A 27,683-nucleotide genomic window follows, 5' to 3' on the forward strand; every position below is an offset into this window, starting at 1 on the left:
GTAGAGTTCAACACAGTGACGTGGGATGACCATACTGATTTAATATGGTAGAGTTCAACACAGTGACGTGGGATGACCATACTGATTTAATATGGTAGAGTTCAACACAGTGACGTGGGATGACCATACTGATTTAATATGGTAGAGTTCAACACAGTGACGTGGGATGACCATACTGATTTAATATGGTAGAGTTCAACACAGTGACGTGGGATGACCATACTGATTTAATATGGTAGAGTTCAACACAGTGACGTGGGATGACCATACTGATTTAATATGGTAGAGTTCAACACAGTGACGTGGGATGACCATACTGATTTAATATGGTAGAGTTCAACACAGTGACGTGGGATGGCCATACTGATTTAATATGGTAGAGTTCAACACAGTGACGTAGGATGACCATACTGATTTAATATGGTAGAGTTCAACACAGTGATGTGGGATGACCATACTGATTTAATATGGTAGAGTTCAACACAGTGACGTAGGATGACCATACTGATTTAATATGGTAGAGTTCAACACAGTGACGTAGGATGACCATACTGATTTAATATGGTAGAGTTCAACACAGTGACGTGGGATGACCATACTGATTTAATATGGTAGAGTTCAACACAGTGATGTGGGATGACCATACTGATTTAATATGGTAGAGTTCAACACAGTGATGTAGGAAGACCATACTTTTTTTCTTGCTTTTGCTAATGGTAGGATGAGATCTGAATTGGTGGTCATATCTGATGATCGATTATGTTCCATGAACTAATAAAAATGATCAAGTGTACAGGTTCAACTTTCCTTCAATTCTATTTATTAACAGGCATATGAAAAACAAAAAACTAGAAATGTTCAGTTTTCATTTATTTGATTTACAACATTTGATTAATATTTAAACAAATGAATCTTTAAAAAGTAAACACAGCAACGTTTTCAATACAAACTTCAAACTAGAAAATATGTAAAGAATTAGTTCATATCTCAAGACAGTATTGATATACCAGTCAGAATATCTGTCCCTTGACAATAGTTACTAACAGTTAAGTTGTGGAGGTTTGGAGACAAAATCTAAACATGGTACATCTTGACATAACTATATAGAATGGAAAAGGATTTCACTTTTGTTCATGATTTTTAAAAATTATTATAGCTATTATGTAGAATTCATATTTAATATTGTACAATATAGCATCAACATTGCACATACATATTAGGTCTTAATTTCATATCCCTGTATCCCAACTCAAATTAAACACGACTTCATAACCTGAGACAGAATACAAAATTGGTTTCATATGGCAGTTTTACTAAGAAATAAATATTCTTTTCATTCAACTAGGATAGTTTTACTTGTTCTGGTGTTCTATGTCACTGCAACACTCTTAAGATTAAATAGTTTTGTGGCAAGTAAAATAAAGAGCCTTGCTCAAGGCAGCTGATCTGATGGTGGGAACTGAAATCACACCCTTCCAGCAAATTATGTACTTGTGTATACTGCATAATTATCCATCTGAAAATGGCATAAACTAAATTAGAATCAATGATGTTTGCTGGCAATAAATAAAAAAGCAGGACAGATCATGATTTGTCGGTGCATTTTGTCATGTCCGGTAAGAGTCCATGCTGTTCACAGCTACATGTGCTTAATTTAATATACATGTCAAGCATACTCAACTTAAGGCCCAAGTGGGTCAGGAATTGTTCACCTGCTGACATCTGCATCATAGCCAAACACAAAAGCAGTTGGCTATGAAATCTGACTCAGAATGATGCTTTCTTTAGTTTCTTCTATTGCTGTTGATTACACACATGAGAAAATTGTTTCAAGATTTTTACATTTTTGGCATCTTCACTGTTTTTGCCTTTTCATCCATTTTTACCTTTATATACTTTGAACTTAACTTTAAATTAACACCACATAACCTGGAATGTACTGACATACAATTAAATCATATATATATATATATACAGTAAGTACATTAAATTCACACAATCAGTACGAAACCTAGGTGATACTCTGGACAGTACTCTCACACTGCACCAACATGTCATGAACATAATATGGAAGGCTGCATATCTTGAGCTGAGACTCATCAGCTCAATTCGCAAATATCTTTCAGTTGATGCCACTAAAACACTTGTGTGTTCATTAGTACTTTCAAGACTGGACTATTGTAACTCAATTCTGTCTGGTTAATCTCAATATCTGCTCCAGAAACTTCAAAACACAGCTGCTCGGATCATACTTAGAGTACCACGATCAGAGCACACCTCCCTGCTGCTCTGTACCCTACACTGGCTATCCATTAGATCCAGAATCAAACACAAAATTTGTTCTCTGTGCCACGTTTCACTGTTGGTCTCTAGTCCAACACACCTATCTGACCTCACCCATGTGTACACACCAGCAAGATACTTATGCTCCTCTTCTGACAATCGTATACTCATTATACCCATTATGAAAACAAAGTCATATGGACAGCGTTCTTTTGCATACCAAGGCCCAGCAACGTGGAATGAATTGCCCTCCGAACTTAGACACAAAGACAGTGATCACATTCAAGAGTGCTCTCAAAACTCACTTATTTCGACTGCAAGAACAAACTTAAAGACCTAATAATGTTTCCTACCTTAAATATTCTCAGCATGGTTTTTTTATTGTTTTTTTTATGTTTTCTAATTTTATGGTGTTTGTTTTTGTAACCATATCATTAGATGTTTTTTATCTTATAGATGTTGTCTAATGTTGTAAAGCGCTTAGAGCTTCTAAAGATTAGGCGCTATACAAAGTCCTCATTATTATTATTAAACACACCTACATTCATCTATACTTGATGGCACACTGCACCACTGGTCAAATAATGACAGATTTTGTGATAGGATGTTTTCGAAGTTAGTCAAATTTTTAATAATGGCAACCATATATATATATAGAGAGAGAGAGAGAGAGAGAGACGGGGGGATTAGCATCATACATCAGAAACAATTTCATGCAAGGTTGCTTTCAGTCAAATTTAGTAAAATTCTATTACTGCAGGGTTTATTTTAACAGTAGCAGCATCCATATCTGACAGCTGATCAGCATCATTTATAGTACTTTAAAACCCTTTATGCCAGAATTATTTTTTGACAAATCTGCTCAAATTTTGCTGAATGTTTTATATAAAAAAAATTGTTAAAATGTTTTTCTATACTTGGTTGAATTGGTCCCATGCTTATTTTGAAGTGAAAAACAGCTATTGTTATACAGATGATGGGACATAACTACATGTTCACATGGCATGGCCTTACAGCCAGATTTTGTTCACATATGATAGGTCATAACAAGCTTGTTTTACCATATGAGCTTACTTAGCCATGCAGCAAGGTGAGTTAACAAACAAAAGTGTCAATTACAACACTGAAAATTTCATTGTTTTTGGCATCTACTTGTCAAAATTGTTTTAAATTCTCCTTCGTTTTTATGTTGACTTTAGAACTGAAATTCATCATGCATACTGGGTATAAATGACCATTAGTGAATACAAGCATATTTTGGACAGTACACTGATCACCAACAAGGGGCCTGATAATCATGGGTGATCTCTCCACCAAATTTTTTAAGACAAGAAAACAGTTTTTTTATCTTCTTTCTTTTTACACACAGTATAAAAATTGACAAAATAAATGGCAGTTCTTTTAAATAAGGACCAATTACATGTGGAGAACTACAGGGATCAATTCTGGGCCCACTCCTCTTTCTCATTTTCTAAACGAAAAGTAGACAGTTGTATTTTATCTCTCAAACTATATACAGATGACACCAATGAGTCAGATTTCAAGCAGCTAATGCCAGATGAAGAGGTGCAGTTTCAGAATGGCAGGTAAGTGAACACAAACAAGACTAAAGTATTAATGATTCTACCCAAAGAAAAGCTAAATTGGAAAATAACAATATGAATCTTAAGTTGAATGAAACTTGTCTACAAATGGTTACCCATGAAAAATATCCATGACAACAACATGCAGTGGAATGAACACGTTTAAGTCATATGTCATAAAATCAATTCAAGTCTGTGGTTATTAAACTATAAGCTAAGGCTGCATCTATCAACCAAACATGGGTTAATACATCACAAAAGCTATATACAACCAGATCTAGACAAATGTATTGTTATTTGGGGAAAAACATATTTGCAAATTATTCACCTTGCAAAAAAGGAGCCTGCCTAACTCATCCTAGATAATGCTGAAAACATCTCAAATGCAATGAATGAAATTAAAATGTTAATGGTATGTGAACTGATACTTTAAAAAAAACTTATGCATAAAATTTCAAACATTATTGCCCCATTATATCTCAAGGAACTATTTCATGCCAGAAGACAACACTCCATCTCAAGATAAATTTTCAGTCAACCTTCTTTCCATTCCAACCTCCCATCAAAATGATCTCTTTAGAAAGGTTTTAACTTGAAATATAAATGCATATAATTATGATCTAATTCATTGCATAACAAGTGGAACTCTATTTGATTTGAACATTACAATGTAAGGTATAAATCTGCAAACCTTCCACTTTGTTGCCTATTTTTGTACTGTGTATTTCCTAGCTGGAGTGTGTTCTTGTTTATTATGACCATATATAAAATAAATTTAGATTATTATTATTTTTTAAGTCAAAACTTGCATAGTTTTGTTTTCTTGTTGTTTTTTTTTTTGTCCTGTAGAAATCAGTTATAGCTGTATGTGTCTTTCTTTATTGTGTGTAGCTACATACTGTGTAAATATATAAATATCACAGGATCACAAGGACGATTCGTTCCATGCAGCTAGTTGTCATCCTCTTTAAATAAAAATCTGAGATATGTGGGTCATTACAGTCTTTAGATTAAATTAAATGACACAATCTGATGATAAATCTCATATGTTATTATGATTGTACGAGACACATTTGAGGTGCATACAACTGTAAGACACATTTGAGGTGCATACAATTGTTAAGACACATTTGAGGTGCATACAATTTTAAGACACATTTGAGGTGCATACAATTTAAAGACATTTGAGGTGCATACAATTGTAAGACACATCTGAGGTGCATACAATTTAAAGACACATTTGAGGTGCATACAATTTAAAGACACATCTGAGGTGCATACAATTATAAGTCAACTGGATGTGCAGAGCTCAAGAAAAGCAGCAACATTTACATTGTGTAATTACACAAAGTGACTAAAATGTAAAAAGTTTCATTTACTTAATTCAAAACATAGCCAACAATTTTAGTTTTAAGCTCTTAGTCAAAAGTTGTCTGTGTTGTTCCAGTGACCAAAGGGACTGAAGTGTGAAAAAAAGTTGTGTATCATTAAATAGAGAGGAGGAATAAAAATAACAGGATTAATCGTTACCATGATCAGGTATCTAATTAGCCACGACATGTAGGTTAAAGTAATTTGGAAAATTTAGAAAACATCAACATCTGGAACAGTTGAAAGATAAGGTTATGGTTGTCAGGAAATCAAATGACAAATCTGGTTAACTGGGTCAAATACTTCTTAAATGCTGGGTCAGCATCATTTAGTTACTGTATAGTCTGTGGGGCCTGTCCTTCATTTAGTAAGGGTTTGCCAATCATATTCTGTATGCAAGGGAATTAGGTGTTATATGTGATATAGTATATGTAGATAGATTGAGAGAAAATAAGGAGGAAGGATGGGAGAGGACAAATAAGAGAAACTTAACAAAGCGGAGAGATATATCAGGAAATCATGTAGTGCAGAAGAATTGGGGAGGTGGAACCTCATCTTACGATTTACCCAGATTCTCCACCATGTCTGACAAGAAACTTCTTATTGTCCATATAACCCTATTGGTTATATGTTCTCTCCAGCATTTATGAAAAATATCGTCGTTATCCAGATTTCCTGGCTACCACAACCGTAACTTTCAATTGTCCCTGATTTTTTGTTTTCCAAATTCCTCCCTGCTTGCTGCTTATTTGAAGCTTGATAATTTTAACTGTTGATTCTGTTATTTCCATTTATCTGGTTATTTAACCTTGCACATCGTTAAAGTTTTTCTCACATTACAGTCGTTTCGGCCATACTCCTACCATAAAAACAGTCCATGTTTAATGATGGAACACTTAATCAATGTAAGCTATGCTATCTGGTAAAAAAGTGTCTCTACCTAACCTATCAATGTATGGCAGTTAAACCCTAAATGAGCAATACTATCACTGTCCAAGGAGCGAGACAGCATATGATTAAAAAAAATAATCCAGTATTGTACAGACATAAAATGAAGTTGTCAAAGATGACAAAGCTTGCCAGCGTATTTTTTCAAATGCAAGAGTTTTGTGTGTGTGATTTGGATTTTTAATGTAGCTTTAACAATTTTTCAGTCAAATCACTACGATGTCTGCAGTGTGGCAGTTTATAATGATGTCTAGCACTGGGGCATCATGCCAAGCATGTAGCATGATGTCCCACCCAGTCACATTATCCTGAAACCAGGCCGACCAGTCCAAACACTAACCTCTTAATGATAAGCGACTAGCAAGGCAACTGTTAGTACCAATTTTAAAAGTCTTTGGTATGACTCTGCCAGGGCTGGAACCCCAGATCTCCCGCATCCAAGGCAGACACTCTAACCACAAGGCCACGGGAGCAGTCATTATGCAAATTAGGTATCCATGTTGGCTAGAACAGAACGTGGCCATTTAAGTGGAGTGATGTTTATAGAGGGGGATCACACAGATGCCAGTAATAATTATATATAATGTAGGAAAGATCGTATTTAATATTTTCATTTAATATTTAAAAAATTAAAAAATCTTCTGTTATTGCTAGTTAAAACAATCATGGAAAAGCATCAAAATGTTCTCACGACTTCTTTCCATGATGATAATTCAATTCTAGTGGAAAATCTGACAATACTCCTTTAGAAATTTATCCAATTTTGTCTGTCTCACTTTCCACACATTTTGCCTTTCTTGAGAATGTCTTGAGTCACTGTACCTTTGTCAAACTAATTTTCATCTTGTAAATAGTGTATAAAGGAAGTGATCATGTCACATTATTGACTGGTCAAAGTCTGTTTCCTGTCCATTATATTTCACAATTTACACAAGTGAAACCAAAAGGCTATCAAACCATTTTACTTTGATGTGACCCAACAACATCAGCTTAGAAATAAATTAACAGATTCCCATCTGTAAACCACATAATGTGTCAGCTTTGTATGAAGTAAATTGGACATTTTTTATGTCCATATGCTGGCTACATTAAAGGGATGAACATCAAAAAGGATTAACAGTAAAAAAAATTGCTGATGCAAAAGGATTCTATATCCAAACAACTTGGTTAAAGAAACTGCAATGTTGTACACAGTCAATGATGTTGAAAATCTAGGTTATGGTGCCCTACTTCTGATATCACATTATACTTTCCCCAATGCACATATTTTAGATTGCCTATACAAGCAACACCACCTAAGGAACTCAACAAACCAAAAAGTAAACATGATCATCCAAGTGACAAATAAGACCTACTCTTGGTATGGTGATGTACTTCTTAGAATGTATGCTCAGATATACGAGTTCAAAAAGTGGGTCACAGTGACCTTTAATGATACAGAGTTGTAGTATTCACAATGTATCCACATATTACATTTCATGACTATGAGAAATGGCATCCAGACCCAAACATAAGTGTTCAATCAAGCATGAAAAGCATGCTACACTGACCTGCTTTTAGTATGATGGTGTACTATTTCTCAGGGTGCATGCAAAGAGCAACTTTCATGACTGCAGAGGCAACAGTATCGAAGATACTGACTTAAAAATAAAAAGTATTCATTTGCGAACACTTACACCGAATAGTGTCACTGGGGGTAAAGAGTAAGCTCTCGTGTATTTAGTACATGCTGGTTAAAACTACTTACAATGTTATACTATCCAAAATCATTTATGTGTAAATACTAGTTAACATTACATAATAAACACCAAACAGTTAAAACTTCTGGATTTCACAACTTTCAGCTTTTCAAAAGAAAACAAAAAATATTAATGAAACAAGCTTAAAAAAACCTAATGAACTCTTTACAAATCATACTTCCCCTGCTGCATTGGGGATGTAGCATTGACCCAAAAAGCCCTACTTTACAAATCATACTCTAATGAGTTTGGGGATTTAGAATTGGCCTTAAGTGCCCTCACACTCTCTACATGGTCTTTGGGAGTAGAACCGGCCTGAAGAGCTCTACTTTAAAAAACACACTCAACCAGTGGGCTTGGGGATGTAGAATTGGCAAGAAGTGCCCTGCTTTACAAATTACACTTCCCTGTGGGTTTAGAGATGTAGAACTGGCCAAGAAGAGCCATCCTTTACATATGACCCTCACATGTCAGTTTTGGGATGTGCTCTCCTTTACTAAATCACACTATCTGTGGGTTTGGGGATGTAGAATTGGCCAGAAGTCCCCACCTTTACAAATCACACTACCTGTGGGTTTGGGGATGTAGAATTGGCCAGAAGTGCCCTCCTTTACAAATCACACCAGGTTTGAAGATACAGAATTGGCCTAAAGTGCCATCCTGCATGTTGTAAGTGACAACAAATGCAGGCAACCCATTTGATTAGGGGTCCACCATGCAATGGTTTTCCAAATCAGAAGCTTCATGCAAAAGGCCCAAGTGAACCTGACATCCTGTAAACAGCTTAACAGCTGATTATTTCACTAAGTATGAGAAGCCAACCAATGTGAGCCATCTCAGGAATATATTATATCATGCATGTTGATTGTATCTATTTTACTTTATGTGATAAAACTTCTTTCCAAAGCTAATGACATAATTAATATGCATATTACCTTTGATCATAAGTCATCCGAGAGCTTTAAAGGTTTATACATTTATACAGGAAGCTTTAATGTGTGGTTCTTCTATGAAGTAAAATTGTTTATACAAAGTACCATTGGGAGTTTTGTTTCTGAAGGCAATGGGTTTATTTACTTTTGAAAATTAAACTTTGAAGTGTTTCAGAATTTTAAAGAATTAGTTAATAATAGTACTGCATATATCAAATGCCATAAAATAACGCACAATACCTCGGATAACGTACAAGTAGCAATTCTTGCAGGCACCTTAATTTGGCAATACTAGCAAATGTCAAACTGTCACCAATCATATCAAATTAGCTTCCAAATATTTAAAAGTTTCAAATGTGGAATAGTTTTTAGAAATAAGTCTCTGCTAATAAACTTGTAAACTTGGACATTGTTTTTAGAAGAATTGTTTTATTCAGGCAAAATTAATATTTCTGAAGAAAAAAAACCTGCAATTACTTGGACTCAAATATCTATAATGAAAACCATGAAAATCTGATTCTTAATGACAATAATGTATATAGTTTATGCAAGTCTGCAATTGTACATTGTCTCTTTCACCAACTAATCATTATAATGTATCTCTCAAGATTGCAAGGTGTTTTTGCCATTTTTTGCAAACTAGTTTTCATTCAGCACTTGACAGCCAGGACCTTGCTGATGTTCTGTTAGACCCTACACATACACACAATAATTTTTCAATCTAATTAACCATTACATGGCATCCTTAAATCATCAGAATGATGCATAACTCGTTGCATGCAGTGGCTTCAATGCAATACAAAATGGAAAACCAGGATAATTTATCGACTACATACCAAAGGATGAGGACACAAATGAAACTGAATCTTTTTCTTCTTCCTTTTTCCATATTTCATGTACCAAGTCTTACACCCACAAACCAAATAACTCAGGTACCCAATCATACACCCATGCACAAAATATTTCAGGTACCCAGTCATACACCCACACACAAAATATTTCATGTACCCAGGCATATACCCATGCATAAAACATTTCAAGTACCCAGTCATACACCTATAAACCAAATACTTCCTGTACCCAGTCATACACCCACAAAGCAAATATTTCATGTACCCAGTCATACACCCTCAAAGCAAATATTTCAGGTACCCAGTCACACACACACAAACCAAATATTTCAGGGGGGAAACTACACATGTATACATCATTAAAACTATTTAACAGGAATATGATGGATAAAAATAATTAAAATGAATTTTAAAAATGTGACATTTATCATGTTCAATAACAGTAATTTGCATCGAGTTGAACACTGAGAATCTTGTAGTAGATTTAAATAATTAAGCCAGTTCTTTCTACTCAGGTACATATCCAATAACAATACCTTTGAACGATTCACCACACATTTTTACATAATCAAGCCTTTTCTTTCATTCTATTTTTGGAAATGAAAATTATGTCAGCATTAGCTAATTCCAAACTTTTGTTGACTAGATAAAGTTATTTCTGTAAAAAGGTCAATAATCTTTAATGACTTAGAAATGTATGTTGCATTTATGTGTCTGAAAATGATACAAAATAATGGTCATGTTTTTTATACATGTTGGAATGCATGTTACCAATATACTGAAGATGCTGATTATGTGCAATTCTCGACACAATGTTCCAGATTGTATATCACAATAAAAAAATAAATGTTACAGTTTTGTTGCATAAAATATTCAATTATGGTCATAAACACAATGAAAATGTTACACTTATTGAAGTAAGTGTTAACATATAAAACAAAGTTCTTCTCGTCTCCAGTTTATGATCCCATTTTTCCAATAATAAAAACTACACATACTGACACAGCAGCAACAACACAATATTTAAAGATCGATCTATTGCCCTGCGTTGTGGCCATTTCTGCTTTTGACTTGGCTAGCTCTTTAGCTTTTCTGGCTGTTTCTTTCAACTTTTCTGTGTTTAAAAGGTTGTGATCAGATACAAGTGCCTCAGGCATGTATAATTTCTTAAGAACATAAACAAAGCCCATCACAGCATTGGCAGAATTTTTTTTGAATCTCTTGTAGCTATACTGTTCTATTGCTGAGGCGAATCCAAACACTTTGGAAGTGATCCAGGCCTGTCTCTCACATACACTCCACTGACTGCTCTCCCTACTCGGGCTGTACACACATTTTTCTTCTAAAGTCTGAAAACAGATCAGTAGAAAATAAAAATCAGACTTTTTCTCCTCATGCTATGCATAGTAATCTCTGCTTTAAAACCAGTGGAAACTATCTTCCTAACTAGTTTCACATATCAGTGGAATCTGTAATTATGTATTAATTCATGTTATAATAACAATAATAATAATATCATTATTATAAATGTTGTTTCAAAATCTAATTCAGTTTAGGCAAAGATTTTCCATTTGCACGCATTTTCCTTATGCACAGGATAGTGTGCATTGCCTGGAGGAGTTCCACTCACTAATACTTGTCATAATACTGAGATCCTGATACATATCATCAAATGAGTTTAATTAAGTAATATCAGATTATTACTAAACAATGTATTAAATTACTTATCATTAAAGCCATGCTTTTCTTACTCATGAAGTAACAATGAAGCTAAATAAAAATTATTAATATTTATAGAAAATAAATTTAAGTATCCGCCACTAAAAAATAAAATGTAACAAGTATGTACTGTGTTTACTTTTAATTTGCAATTCTAAAATTTATGACACTAATTCTGAAAAAAAAAATCACTATTTTCTTAGTAAGCCTAATTTGTTTTTAATGTTGTACATAAACATTAAACTTATCAAGTTAAAAAAATGTATAAAATAATTTTGAATATAATAACTGTTATCTTACAATCTGTCTGTTATAAGTCACAGGCTTTGCTCTTTACAATGAGCATTCTTATCTTGTTAAAAACAGTCACAAGACACAACTATTTCAAGAATCAATGTAAAGAATATTATTGATTCAATATTTTTTTTATTTGACTGGGCCAACAATGTTACACCTGACCCACATCACTTGTATTTCAGGACTACAACATTACCGAAAAACTTTGTCATGCCAATGGCGATGCCAACATATATTTCTATAACTGTGTAATTACTTACACAAGAAAAATATTGCTAACATATCTGAAAGAAGAATTCCTAATGTCTCTCTACACTTTCACCAGCTTTCATATAAAGTAATCATTTAAGTAAAACTTCGATTTCTAGCTGGTTACCCATGGGAACCTATCCTGCGGAAGACTGCTGATTGAGCATAGCAATCTGAATGGGAACAATGGGCACAGCAAATGGAATGGGTACAATGGGCACAGCAAATGGAATGTGTACGATAGGCACAGCATTTGGAATGGGTACAATGGGCACAGCAATTAGAATGGGTACAATGGGCACAGCATTTGGAATGGGCACAGCAAATGGAATGGGTACAATGGGCAAAGCAATTGGAATGGGTACAATGGGCACAGCAAATGGAATGGGCACAGCAAATGGAATGCATACAATGGGCACAGCAATTGGAATGGGTACAGCAAATGGAATGGGTACAATGGGTACAGCAACTGGAATGGATACAATGGGCACAGCAAATGGAATGGGTACAATAAGCATAGCAAATGGAATGGACAAAATGGGCACAGCAAATGGAATGTGTACAATGGGCACAGCAAATGGAATGGGTACAATGGGCACAGCAAATGGAATGGGTACAATAAGCACAGCAAATGGAATGGGTACAATAAGCACAGCAAATGGAATGGATACAATGGGTACAGCAAATGGAATGCATACAATGGGCACAGCAAATGGAATGGATACAATGGACACATCAACTGGAATGTGTATAATAGGCACAACAATTGGAATTGGCACAATGGGTTACAGTTATTGTAAGGATATTACATCATGGTCTCAAAATAATTTTAATGCACACAGTTGTCATCTTCAAATTATGTTTGTAAGTGGACTACAATGGTGTGTATTGTGTGGAAGATGGTAGGAATCAATGGAGAAAGTTGCATTCTTTAAAATGCAAGTTTGCAACATTTTCTTTTGAAAAGTAAATATATAGAAATACCTGGTGTCAGCATGATGACAACTGTAATGTCTTCAAAATACTGGTAACCAAGGTTAAGTGTAACAGTGAGACCAAATTCTAAAAAAAAAAGCACTACTATCTTTCATAATTTTACCTGTCCAACTTAAAAAATTAATAGTCCAGGACATAACACAATGCGATTTGACCAAACCTGTTGCAATATTTTTTCCACTTTACAAAAACTTCACAAAAATCACATTTAAGTTTGAATGAACTCACTAAACATGCAGTTGTTGAGCTCAGGTTACTAATTCATAACATCAGTGACCACTGTCATGTGCATGGATGGAAACTATCGTGTGACAACACTTGTGCATGCACTCTCGTGTACATGTTATAGGGTTTGTTTCAAACTTGTTTAGAATGGTTTTCAAATGCCAGTAACTAGTGAAGTTTAAGCCCCCCACCCCATTATTTTGTTTTTAAGTATTTGTATCTATCTGTTGTTGTTATGGGTTTGATGCCATTTCTTTTGGCAATGACATTCTATACATAAACGATACTTGCAAGCATTCTCACATCACCCATCCACTGGCCAAGTTAGTGTGTATATATATATATATATATATATATATATATATATATATATATATATATATATATATATATATATATATATATATATATATAATACAAATAACACAATCATATGTCTGCTACACACAAGTGCATATAACACTGACTCACTTGCATCATTTTTGGTGATGTGTGCTTAGTCATGATGGAATATGGACTGGTGTGTGCATGCAATGCGATGGGTGCCGTTTTACCTGCGGACCTGGGTTCGGATCTCTGTTGAGTATGAATTAAAAATTCTCTAACCTGTATGATAGTATTATTTGTATTAAATATTAATTCTGTCCACTATTAGCCAGCATTCTCCAATAGAATTCAGAGATAGCACTTTCCATTCTGTCTGGTGTATATTTACAATTCTCTCTCTCTCTCTGTATGTATGTATGAATAATCTACATATATATACACAGTAAAACCTGTTATTTCAGAATAATTTCCAGAAAAATAACCACAATCACTGTACATACATTCTATTCTTTATTAATAGTTCTTGCTAAAATATTGTATGCATTCATCTAAAAACAAAATTATATAGCAATAAAGATATACTTCTATCACTAAGCATGAAATCACATTTACATTTGAAGATCACATATTTTAGCATATGAAATCATTTCTGAATTACTCGTTTTTCCTTTATAACAACTTAAATTTGTTTTACCGATGTTTAAACCACTTTTTTGTGAGTGGTCTGCTCTTCTCCACTTCTTTCAGTTACAATAATTATTTTCTCCGGCCTTAAAATTTGTCTCTGTTTATTTGGAGGTTCGTCCATCGTTAATAAGGTTCAAGGTGTTAAAATTATTAGTGCTCATTTGTAATATCGAACGTAAAGATGGTTTTGATTGGGCTGTGGTAAAATATGAAAATTCTCTACATGCACTGCGTATCTAACAATTAATGAAATAAAAAGAAACAATTATCTCATCCAGAAACAGAACCATTTACTCAGAGACAAAAGTCAACAGCTTCATTAGAAAATGACATACAGGGATGAACTCTATAAGCAAAGTGTGTAACCTGGTCACACCAGCTTGAATAGACAACAGCTTTGTGATTGGGATGTGATCACTTACCATTGGGGGTAAATACAACAAACATCACAAGTCTTGAACACTACCAATTGAATCTTGCAACGTATCTCTCTTAATGAGCTTATTCAACCCTGCAATACGGATTAACTCTAGAATAAAGACAAATAATATACGCGAACACTACGTCAACTTCGGCACTACACTGGCAATTCGTGACATGTGCTTTAGCCTGGTTTACAGACTGTAACATCTATCATCAGGTGCAACAATCATTTAAAAAAAAAAAATTCATTCTATGTTTGTTTTTTATCAGAACAATCATTACTAATCAAGCGGTCATTGTAACAATTGATTACATATAGGTAAGTGGTGTCTGTCTGTTCTCATGATACAGTTATTGATAGGGATGCCGGGTCCTACAATAAGGTCGGGAAGCAGGCTAAGTGCGGGAATAATTAGTCTGGTTCCCTGCTTTTTATGCTCCCTGTGTTGCTCACTCCTAAATGAATACCAGAGAAAAACACATTGAGCATATGAAGCAGGGAACCAGACTAGGAAATAATCTACATATACTTTAGTTTGGTTTACGACAGAAACTATAAAACACTATAGGCATAGGTAAACAAATTCAGACATTGGTAGCCAGCCTATTTGTTAATTTTTTTAAAAACTTAGAACTGCATAAGTGGTCATTTTTAAAGGGATTAAATAAAGATTGGTGGCGTTTATCCTCGTTTTTGCAATGAGGTTGTTCATAGCAGTGTCAAAATGCATATTTTGCCAAGACATCGCAGTCACTGGTCGCGTTCAGCAGGTAGTCGCTCATAACAGAGTGTTTATATAATAAAATTGATCCATGCATTACGATTGTGGTTGAAATTACAGGTGGTTGCTCATAGCAGTTTTTACTGTGTATATATATATATATATATATATATCACATTTCTTGTCTTGATCCCTCTTCTCCATGTACAAATCTAGTTCACCCTATTCTGTCCAAAACGAGAGGCCACTTCTTCCTAAAATTTAAGTGTACCTTACCCCCAATTCATGGCGGCACTAAGGCACACTTTTGCATAAATGGGTATTTTTCTTCAAAACTCACCATGTACTTTTGCAGTCCAATGTTTCTTGTGTATGTAGTGATTGTCTGTGTATCCAGGTCTATGATGGATTCCTCCAAAATGCACACTTGGTGGACTCGTCTCATGAACGCCTCAGCCCATTTTGGACAAGCCTCTGTTTTGGTTAGGAGTCGCTTGCTGAACAATCTGTTCCCAACAACTTCACGATGAACGATGTCCTCTGTCAGAACATGGCCACTAAAATTACAGAAATAGTAGACAAATTTATTGGTTTACTGCCTTAATGCCCTGCAGTACAAGTAGGTTACATACTGCTGAGCTAATTGAAGTAAAGTGCTTTGCCCGAGGACACACTATAGTAGCTAACGTGGACTGACACTGGCCGTGTAGGATTCTAACCCATACCTTTTTGGTCTCTGGTCCAGCATGCCGACCAGTGAACTTTAAGTACACTTCCAAAAAATTATTTCTGATGCATTGGAATAATACGTCTTTGTGTTTCTGTATTTATTACATACTTCATTTCTTCTACACTTTCAAGATATTTTAAAATCTAAAGCATAAATGCATTTCAAAGCAAAGTAGTATTAATACAAGTCTATTCATTACTTCATATATTATCCACATGCCAACAACAACAAAAAATGTATACAGCTATATTCTGTTATCGAGATGCACACATGGTTAAATAATTTATTAGTAAAAATGTAAAAAAATGTACAAATGCAAATAACCATGTTTAAACTATGCAAACATTATTCACCTAATTTTGATCAGTATTTAATCAAGAATCTGGATTTGGTGAATACTTCAAGTCTGTGTATACCTTACAAAAGTGTTTAATATAAAAATACAGATTAGGGCTCATCAAATCCTATAGCCTGACATCCCTGATTGTTTATTTTTGATGCCAGACAAGTAAAATTTTGCAAGACACTAGTCCAGAACATGTGATTATTTCCATTTTTTAAATAGGTCAATCAAGCACTAATTTTCAAGTTTTAATCACTTTATCTGGGCAAACAGCATACTGAGTGCTTGAATCTACATCTCTCCATTTAATCTTTCATATCCCAAGATACTACAGTATGTGGTCATTGATAATTGTCGCATATGTGCACATTCTGTTAATGGACTATGCGACTGCACTCTCAGTCAATCAAAACACATTAAACAAAACAAATTCAGTATGGTTAATTGAGAGAATTTTAAAGCTTTAGTTTACTGTGTTTACTCAACAAATTCAGTATGGTTAATTGAGAGAATTTTAAAGCTTTAGTATACTGTGTTTACTCAACCAAGAAATATGCAGATCACCATTTAATTTAAATCCAGTGAATAAATACAATAAAATTAATAACTCTCCAGATTATAACAATAAGGCAATCAATTAACAGCTTTTTGCATTCGTAACTTTATTACCACACATCATTGCACTAGTATTAAATTTCCGGTCTCTAGTAGGCTTGTACCCACTGATTGCTGCAGGGGTCTCAAACTCATAACTCCCTGAAGGCTGCATGACAGCATTTTTGATAGCAAAAAGCCACACCACCTTTGTTATCTCTCATGACACCTTGAGACGACAATCATTTTGTGGGCCGCATGTTGTTGCTGTTGTTGGGTTTAACGCCATTTTTCAGCACACGATAGGCTATACATGGTGGCCAGTATTAATAGTGGAGAAAGAACCAGGAAAAACCCCGGAAAGAATCACCGACCCACGAGAAGCTACTGACAAGCTTTCTTACATATCCATTGGCTGAATCTGAGACTTGAACCCATGCAGACAGGAGTGAGATGGCAGTGGTCCGTAACGGAGAGCGCTTTAGACCACTCTGCAACTTGGGGCCCCTGTAGGCTGCATGTCTGAGACCCCTAGATTACTGTAATCTGGGGGGGTTATCAACAAATAAACTGGTTCTTTTTGTCTTAAGAAATATAAATCAGAATAACTTTGTTTTCAAAAGTGAAAGATTGTAGATATAAAATGATATTTCCTACCGCAGACAGAATCACATGTATGTTGATGGGCAATCAAACAAATGCAGATTTTTTATTTAAAAGCTAATCCAATCAAATTATAATTGATTCCATCCTCCTATATGACAAACATCAAAGATACCCTCAAAACAATCTAACCTTGATTCAGTTATGCCCACCTAAGCATGACATCAGTGACCATTTGACTCAGCACAGTTCATATTGATTTTGCATAAGGGCAGATAAGATGAAATAGCAGTCTAACAAATGTGCATACAGTCAGGGTGTTAAGGATAGCGTACACCCAGTAGGAAATTAAAATAAAGGTGAATCAAGGGTAACTATGACTGATACACCATCCAAAATCAACATAGATCATAAAAATGCACAGGTTGAAATTTCCATGATTCAGAAATGGGCAAATTTAATTCCATGCGTGAAAACCCAAGGGTACATGTCTAATGAGAACCTTGTAAGGCATGCCTCTCATTGAATCTGGCAAGTTATCATCATGAAAAACTTAGGACAAATGCATTTTCTGCAGCCACTCATTCTGGACAAGCGGCTGAAAAGAAAATCTGAAGTATCCATATCAAGCCCTATATCAAAGATCTAAGGTTAAAAAGGCTAAGATATTAAAAACGTTTAATACTGCTTTAAAGAACAATTGTTATTAAACAATCTGCATGGCAAAATGTTCCTTTCTATTTAAAATCTTAATCCTGATAATATTATCTTACATAATATTTCAATTTATATCACCTCAGGAACTACAAGCATTTTATAAAAGTAATTAAAATTGTTGTAAAGTTCATGCTTACTGATTGTATGATGTAAGTATGTTCTAAACTGTGTGATCCAAGCATGTACTAAATTATATGATGCAAACATGTTCTAAACTGTATGATGCAAGCATGTTGTAAACTGTATGATGCAAGCATGTTCTAAACTGCATGATGCAAACATGTTCTAAACTGTGTGGTGCAAGCATGTTCTAAACTGTATGATGCAAGCATGTTCTAAACTGTATGATGCAAGCATGTTCTAAACTGTATTATGCAAGCATGTTCTAAATTGTATGATGCAAGCATGTTCTAAACTGTATGATGCAAACATGTTCTAAACTGTGTGGTGCAAGCATGTTCTAAACCGTATGATGCAAGCATGTTCTAAACTGTATGATGCAAGCATGTTCTAAAATGTATGATGCAAGCATGTACTAAATTATATGATGCAAACATGTTGTAAACTGTATGATGCAAACATGTTCTAAACTGTATGATGCAAGCATGTTCTAAACTGCATGATGCAAACATGTTCTAAACTGTGGTGCAAGCATGTTCTAAACCGTATGATGCAAGCATGTTCTAAACTGTATGATGCAAGCATGTTCTAAACTGTATGATGCAAGCATGTACTAAATTGCATGATGCAAGCATGTTCTAAACTGTATGATGCAAGCATGTTCTAAACTGTATGATGCAAGCATGTTCTAAACTGTATGATGCAAACATGTACTAACCTGTATGATGCAAACATGTACTAAACTGTATGATGCAAGCATGTTCTAAACTGTATGATGCAAGCATGTTCTAAATTGCATGATGCAAGCATGTTCTAAACTGTATGATGCAAGCATGTTCTAAATTGTATGATGCAAACATGTTCTAAACTGTGGTGCAAGCATGTTCTAAACCGTATGATGCAAGCATGTTCTAAACTGTATGATGCAAACATGTTCTAAACTGTATGATGCAAACATGTTCTAAACTGTATTATGCAAACATGTACTAAACTGTAAGATGCAAACATGTTCTAAACTGTATGATGCAAGCATGTTCTAAATTGTATGATGCAAACATGTTCTAAACTGTATGATGCAAACATGTTCTAAACTGTGGTGCAAGCATGTTCTAAACCGTATGATGCAAGCATGTTCTAAACTGTATGATGCAAACATGTTCTAAACGGTATGATGCAAACATGTTCTAAACTGTGTGGTGCAAGCATGTTCTAAACTGTATGATGCAAGCATGTTCTAAACTGTATGATGCAAGCATGTTCTAAACTGTATTATGCAAGCATGTTCTAAATTGTATGATGCAAGCATGTTCTAAACTGTATGATGCAAACATGTTCTAAACTGTATGATGCAAACAAGTACTAACCTGTATTATGCAAACATGTTGTAAACTGTATGATGCAAACATGTACTAACCTGTATTATGCAAGCATGTTCTAAACTGTATGATGCAAGCATGTTCTAAACTGTATGATGCAAGCATGTACTAACCTATATGATGCAAACATGTACTAAACTGTATGATGCAAACATGTTCTAAACTGTATGATGCAAGCATGTTCTAAACTGTATGATGCAAGCATGTTCTAAACTGTATGATGCAAGCATGTTCTAAACTATATGATGCAAACATGTACTAACCTGTATTATGCAAACATGTTGTAAACTGTATGATGCAAACATGTACTAACCTGTATTATGCAAGCATGTTCTAAACTGTATGATGCAAGCATGTTCTAAACTGTATGATGCAAGCATGTACTAACCTATATGATGCAAACATGTACTAAACTGTATGATGCAAGCATGTTCTAAATTGTATGATGCAAACATGTTCTAAACTGTATGATGCAAGCATGTTCTAAACTGTATGATGCAAACATGTACTAACCTGCATTATGCAAGCATGTTCTAAACTGTATGATGCAAGCATGTTCTAAATTGTATGATGCAAGCATGTTCTAAACTGTATGATGCAAGCATGTTCTAAATTGTATGATGCAAGCATGTTCTAAATTGTATGATGCAAACATGTTCTAAACTGTATGATGCAAACATGTTCTAAATTGTATGATGCAAACATGTACTAACCTGTATGATAAAAGCATGTTCTAAATTGTATGATGCAAGCATGTTCTAAATTGTATGATGCAAACATGTACTAAACTGTATGATGCAAGCATGTACTAAACTGTATGATGCAAGCATGTTCTAAATTGTATGATGCAAACATGTTCTAAATTGTATGATGCAAACATGTTCTAAACTGTATGATGCAAACATGTACTAACCTGTATGATGCAAACATGTACTAAACTGTATGATGCAAACATGTTCTAAACTGTATGATGCAAACATGTTCTAAACTGTGTGGTGCAAGCATGTTCTAAACTGTATGATGCAAACATGTTCTAAACTGTATGATGCAAACATGTTCTAAACTGTATGATGCAAGCATGTTCTAAACTGTATGATGCAAACATGTTCTAAACTGTATGATGCAAACATGTTCTAAACTGTGTGGTGCAAGCATGTTCTAAACTGTATGATGCAAGCATGTTCTAAACTGTATGATGCAAGCATGTTCTAAACTGTATGATGCAAGCATCTTCTAAACTGTATTATGCAAGCATGTTCTAAATTGTATGATGCAAGCATGTTCTAAACTGTATGATGCAAACATGTTCTAAACTGTATGATGCAAGCATGTTCTAAACTGTATGATGCAAACATGTTCTAAACTGTATGATGCAAGCATGTTGTAAACTGTATGATGCAAGCATGTTCTAAACTGTATGATGCAAACATGTACTAACCTGTATTATGCAAGCATGTTCTAAACTGTATGATGCAAACATGTACTAACCTGTATGATGCAAACATGTACTAAACTGTATGATGCAAGCATGTTCTAAACTGTATGATGCAAGCATGTTCTAAATTGTATGATGCAAACATGTTCTAAACTGTATGATACAAACATGTTCTAAACTGTGATGCAAGCATGTTCTAAACTGTATGATGCAAGCATGTTCTAAACTGTATGATGCAAGCATGTACTAAATTGTATGATGCAAGCATGTTCTAAACTGTATGATGCAAGCATGCTCTAAATTGTATGATGCAAGCATGTACTAAATTGTATGATACAAGCTACTAAACTGTATGGTGCAAACATGTACTAAACTGTATGATGCAAGCATGTTCTAAACTGTACGATGCAAGCATGTTCTACTTTGTACCTGTGAGGATTTGGGTATCTTTTCCAAAATGCAACAGCTAACTGTTCCCAAGGAAACTGAAAGATGCTATCCAAGCTGTAATATTTCATCCTGCTGTCTGAAAAATGAGATAAAAAATGTGTACACTTTAAACACTTAGGCTTGGATAACAAACTCCAAAATGTTCTTATCGATGTGGCATATTTATTATAAACAAACATGTATCACATGAGACTACTTGTAAGAACAGCTGAGTACCAAATCAGCAAAAGTTCTGACTCCTATTATTTTTTATAGCAAGGTTCAGAATCTAAATTGGAGATCAGTACATGTTTGCTGCTATCATTCTGCCTGCAAAACATATAACAACCATGCAAGAAAGACACGACAAGTGCTAAAAAGTATGATTGCCCAATGCCTAGGGCCTGTCTGATTTCAGATCATACCCTTCTTGTAAGTGAGGTGCCCATCAGACTTGTAGGAAACAAAATAATTAATTTGCCTGAGACAACTTTAACAGTGCTGATGAATTTCTTCCCCAGTTAGTCCCTCTACCCTTATGAAAAATGTCTACTTATACTTCTATCAAAATCAAAACTTTGTGTACAAAGCTGAGTTACCTGTAACTAGTGCTCACTTGGTTTTAACATACACATTATTCTAAATTATCGTTTGGGATATTTATGTGCATACAGAAACTAGCCAGAACCAGTCTACTGAGTACCAGAACTGTTTCAGCAATTGTTACTACCAGTACAATTTGCAGCATAATGAGATTAAGGCTATCGTTATGACTTATATTTTTAAACTAGGTAACAGAAATGAGCTAAATCTAACAAGTTTTGTAGAATTAACAAATAATTTATTCCCAAAGAATATAAAGTGAAAATTTAAAAAGAACTATCAGATAGTCCAATAATTGCTATCTCAAGTCCAAACTATCAGATAGTCCTATAAGTGCTATCTCAAGTCCAAAACTATAAAGTTTCAAATTAATTTCATTGGTGATCTGAATGAATGCCAGTACTGACTGCACTGAAGTACCAAGAGCCTGGAATGTGGCAATGTGCTAAGAGTCTTCATGTATCACAATGATATAATCCCAAATTTCCTGGAATGAATTCACAGTAATTCCAAGATAGCAATATAGTCCAAGATGTATTAATGTGCACTTTGAAATTCCAGTTAATAATTTAAATAAATAAATTAAATCCTCTTCATAGAACACAACTTAATTCCACTAAGGTCTGATGTTAAGATATGGAATGAATAATTCTGAAGCAAACAGCAGTAATATAAAAAGTTAACATACAATAACAGAACCAGGATTACAGTCATCTTCCTATCAAATCTGCAAACAACTTGCTTAATTTCTCAAATTAGACCTTGAACTCAACATCAGTAAATATATTTACGTCCAATCAATAATGACCTTATTATATAAAATCACTGAGAAATAACTGCAATGCAATTATGTTGTTTACTCAAACAAATATACTGGTATGTGAAAAGTCAGGTAGGCCCTAAACTCAATTACTGACCAAGGTCAATTGCATAACACAAAAAAATTAGATACATATAACAATACAGAACTGTGCTGTTAACTAATTACTTTACTGTTGTAATATGGAGAGTATAGGACAAATTGGGAATGTTTTCTGAGGTTTACAAGTAATAAAGGGATCAAATGAGGTCGTGTTAGCTTCTGAGTCTTTGATTAAAAACTAACCATCCTTTGGTGGAGTGGAGATAAAAAAGAAAGACAGCAAAACTAATTACTAAGTATTTGAATTTCCTATTGTGTTATTTAACATGTTTCAAGTTAGAGTATAATGAGCATTAATTGCGCTGTCCCTTACTCAAGCTTAAAATAATGTAATGCAATGCTGGTTAAAAACTGCACCTATGAACAACATCAAAAGTGTCAACAGACACTGTATAAATCAAGACATATCTCAGATGAACATAAACATGATTGATCCATGAAGTAAGAAGGACACTGATAGAGCAATCAGACTATGATTGACCTCAGGACCTGGAGGTAAACATTGATTTATGTGAAATATTTTGAGATCCAAATAAACACACAAGTCACTTTAATAAGATTTGGTTTTTATCTTAGTTTTCATATCTGAAATGTTGAAATTGCAACATTGTGTGACAAATAACATTAAATATGTGGCAACATTTTGTACCTTTTCTAAGAAAGTTTTGAAAATTTAAACTTATGCTCCTTTCCTAAATTTGAATTTTGTTTTTGTTATTTTGGCTTTAATGTAATTTTTCTGCACATGTTAGGCTATACGTGGCAGACATTATATGTGCTGGAGGAAGAACCTAAAAATCTTGGGAAGAAACACTGACCCAAGGGAAGCTACTGGCATGCTATCTCACACACCACAACTCAAATTTTTAATTAAGCATGTTAGACTTGTAATCCAAGCAGGACATTGTTCTAAATATGCTACAATGCAAATGTATGTAAATGTTTGGACCAAACATGGCACATCATATAATAATTTCATAACTTTCTGATCACCAAATATGTAATTTTAATAGATCTGGTTGCCAGCTTCATGGTTGTAAATTTCCTTTCATGACCATTAGCGCCAACCTATAAATTTATAAACATGGATTAAACCCATTGCCATCTTGAGGAGCGTTGTTAAGTATGGTCTCATAATTAAAATTTACTGTTTTCAGGTACTGTTATGACTATATGATCTTACGCCAAGTAGCAGAAATAGTGAAAACCAAACAGTTGTGTAAAATTCAACAAATAATTTCAACAAATAATTTATTCCCCTAAAATACAATGTGAAAATTCAAAAAGAATTTACAGTACACTGTATTGTGAATTAAATCCCAAAGAGTACTAAAAGCTTTATCACAAGTCCAAATGTATAAAGCTCAAATGAATCTCAGTGTTGTTCAAAGTCCAATTTTGAATGTGTTGATGTGCCTGTAGTATTGATTATGCTGATGTGACTGTGTGGCTGTGTCCTGTAGTTTGATGATGTGCTAAAAGCCATTTGCTGTATTACAATAATATAATGCAAAAATGTTTTGTCTGAAATCACCATAATTCCACATTAATCTTCCAGACCTAGATTATTATATATAAGCACATTGTTGTTGTTGCTGTAGGGTTTAACACGAGTTTTCAGCACAAGATAGGCTATACATGGTGGCCAGTATAACTGGTGGAGGAAGAACCCTGGAAAACCCCAGGAAGTACCACTGGCATACAAGAAGCTACTGGCAAGCTTTCCCACATCCCCGAGCCTAAGACTCCAAACCCGCACAGACAGAGGTGAGATGGCAGTGATCTGGAATGGTGAGCACTTTACACTACTTGGCTACTTTGGGCTCTGAGCACTTTGTATTTCCAGTGAATAATAATTTGAATAAATAATTCTTTCCAAATCAAAATTTTAATACAACAATAAGACTGATTCTGCTTCAAGATGTTAAGGCAAGAACGAGTCATTTCTTGGCCTCCAAACATTACCCATTTGTTACTGTAACAGTCAATACTCATGGTCTTTTGTTTATTGAAACTATTATTATTTTTACAATTATTAAGAATTAAAGTACTTATTTTTGGTTGTGATCATTTACAACCATGATTACACAATGAAATTACACTGCCAAATGAAGGATGATTATGATTATACAGCTTCTAAAATTAATGATTATGATTATAGTAAACATGGTAAGCAATTACAATCCATTATGATTACAATCATATCAGCCCCACGCTAGTCCTACAATGTAAGACATAGCATGTTTTTGTTTTAATGCTATGTCTTACTATCAAAATAATGGCCTTGTATAGCCTGTTCTGATGTTGGTTGGCATCAGAATGAGTAGTCAAAGTTTTAAGAACATTTCACACACTTGGCAGCCTATATCAACACTCTTCCACTAATTTATGTGTAATTTATATACTTACTGTGCCGTCTTTATCCTGGCGGAAAGAAAATATGATACTAGCAAATGGACGCATTTTCACGTTCCGTTGACATACATTTGAATTTGTTGTAATGCGATGGTAGTCAAGGTATGCCGAAGTAAGTTAAAGTAGGTACATGTTGGGGATATGTTTCTTGAACGAAACGAACCATTGCTTACAGTTCCAATAGGCATAATATATTTGTATTCATTTCATTAAAGAATATTTCAACTTAACCCCAATTTCAGCATTCCCGGCTTTCATCGCTTTCCAGCCAACTGAAATGTAGGCCAACAAAACTTAAAAACAGGTCCATTTCTTTTGTGAGAATCTGAATTTATTAGAGAAAATACAACAGAGTAAGTAAAGTCTAACATAATGACTTTAATTTGTAGATAAGCATCGTTATTTTAGGTGTCAGTTGTGTGAAATATTCCTGAAAATTTTATTTTTGTAACGATGTTTTATTGACATCAAAACATGCTACACAGTGCCATTAGTTAGGCTGTAAGTCCTTGACGCCCACAACATAAATATCAGCGTCAAAGTCTTACATGCAGGACTACGTTATTGGTTGCCAGTTGTGTGTGATAATCCTGAAAATTTGACTTTCATTACACTGTTAGTTGATATCAAAACACACTACACAGCGCTGTTAGTTAGGCAGTAAGACCCATCATCCCCCAGAACAAAAATATAGGGGGATGTGTCTTATGTTGTAGGACTAGGCTCCATGCCTTAAGGGGATACATTTTTTGTCAGTTCCATTCATTCACTTGAATATTACAAATGTGTTTAGTTTCAGATAATATAAAAAACTGTTTTGAATTTGGACATGTTTGAAATCTCCCCTTCTTGAAGAAAAAACTGCAGCTCTCCAAATACTGGAAATCCTGACTACGTGCCATTTTTTGCATTTTAACTTTAGGTCAGCTCCTGGCTTCATATCTAAGGTTTTATGGGGGGAAAATATAAATATGTAAGATGAAACTCAAGTAAATTAAGAAGTTAATATTACTCCTTTAAAATGCATGGACTTGATCATAGCTATTGCACAGGGGCTCTTACAAAGATGGTATACTTCAATGGCAAGAGGTCTGGGTGGTCCAACCTGTAAGAAACCGATATTCCCCAGCTCTTCTCTCCATCCACTGATGTATACTATTAATTTTCTCTGTAACGAACCCCTCTGCCAGTAACGTCGTCATTCTAACTGCTTTAGATGCGTCTCACGCGACTCTCGAAAAACAAAATGAAAATATCATCACAATACCTGTCCTGGTGTCCTAATTTCTTAACGTATAAACTTCAGATTTATCTGCCTAAAATGCAGCGAGTAGTTATACATATAATTTGACAGGACATGGAATTATATCCATACATGTCCGTCACCCAAGGGCAAACGTGGTTTCCTTATTCACGGTTGGGATGGAGAGGACCGAGAAACGCCAACTATGAGAGAGATACTGAATAAGACCCAACCAAAGTCATTGTGGCAGAAGCGGACAAATCTTGCCCGATATTGCCCGCACAATTGTATAATCCCTCTCTCTGTCACGGCATCAAAAATATTTATGTGTGTGTTTGGTTTCCTTTTATTAGTGGAAGATCCCGAATATTACGATTCAAATACTGTCTTGGTAAAATAAAAGAAAGCAATATATATTTAGAGTTCACATGTACCTATATGATCTCGATAACTGCATGCGTTCATTGCTTGACAAACATGCCCCAGCTACCAAGTGCAGAGTATCAATTCAAAAGTGTTCTCCATGGTATAGCAGTGTTAGGGACCAGCTTCGCGCTGCTAAAAGAGACCGCCGTAAAGCTGAGAGGCTTTGGCTTTCGCCAGACTCACAATTCATAAGCAAATCTATGAAGCCGCTAAGAAGACTGTCACAAATATAGTCCATGCAGCGAAATCAGCGCACTACACTACTAAGATCATGGATAGTTCCAGCTGCATAGAGCTCTTCGAGATTACTAACAAGCTAATGTCAAGGAATAAATCTACACCACTTCCAACTACCTTCTCTCCAGTCGACCTTCT

At 34.7% G+C, this 27,683-nt stretch overlaps 1 protein-coding gene across 2 annotated transcripts; it reads right to left on the reverse strand.

The window, feature by feature from the left end:
- Positions 1–855: 855 nt before the first annotated feature.
- Positions 856–27,075, reverse strand: LOC149795035 (PRELI domain-containing protein 1, mitochondrial-like). Of its 2 annotated transcripts, XR_016422234.1 has the most exons (5): positions 26,907–27,075; positions 21,700–21,796; positions 15,693–15,909; positions 8,493–11,056; positions 856–8,434 (listed from the first exon to the last, which is right to left on the reverse strand). XR_016422234.1 is itself a non-coding variant. In XM_089964704.1 (4 exons), the coding sequence occupies exons 2-4, from the start codon at positions 21,786–21,788 to the stop codon at positions 10,667–10,669; spliced, it is 696 nt and encodes a 231-aa protein (XP_089820830.1). In that variant the 5' UTR covers positions 21,789–21,796; positions 26,907–27,075; the 3' UTR covers positions 856–10,666. The 2 variants fall into 2 exon arrangements, 1 of the variants encoding a protein (XP_089820830.1); XM_089964704.1 differs by having other exon boundaries at positions 856–11,056.
- Between the last annotated feature and the right edge of the window lie 608 nt (positions 27,076–27,683).

This window comes from Sinohyriopsis cumingii, chromosome 7, assembly GCF_028554795.1.
Source record: "Sinohyriopsis cumingii isolate HCF-2022 chromosome 7, ASM2855479v2, whole genome shotgun sequence".
Taxonomy (NCBI): domain Eukaryota; kingdom Metazoa; phylum Mollusca; class Bivalvia; order Unionida; family Unionidae; genus Sinohyriopsis; species Sinohyriopsis cumingii.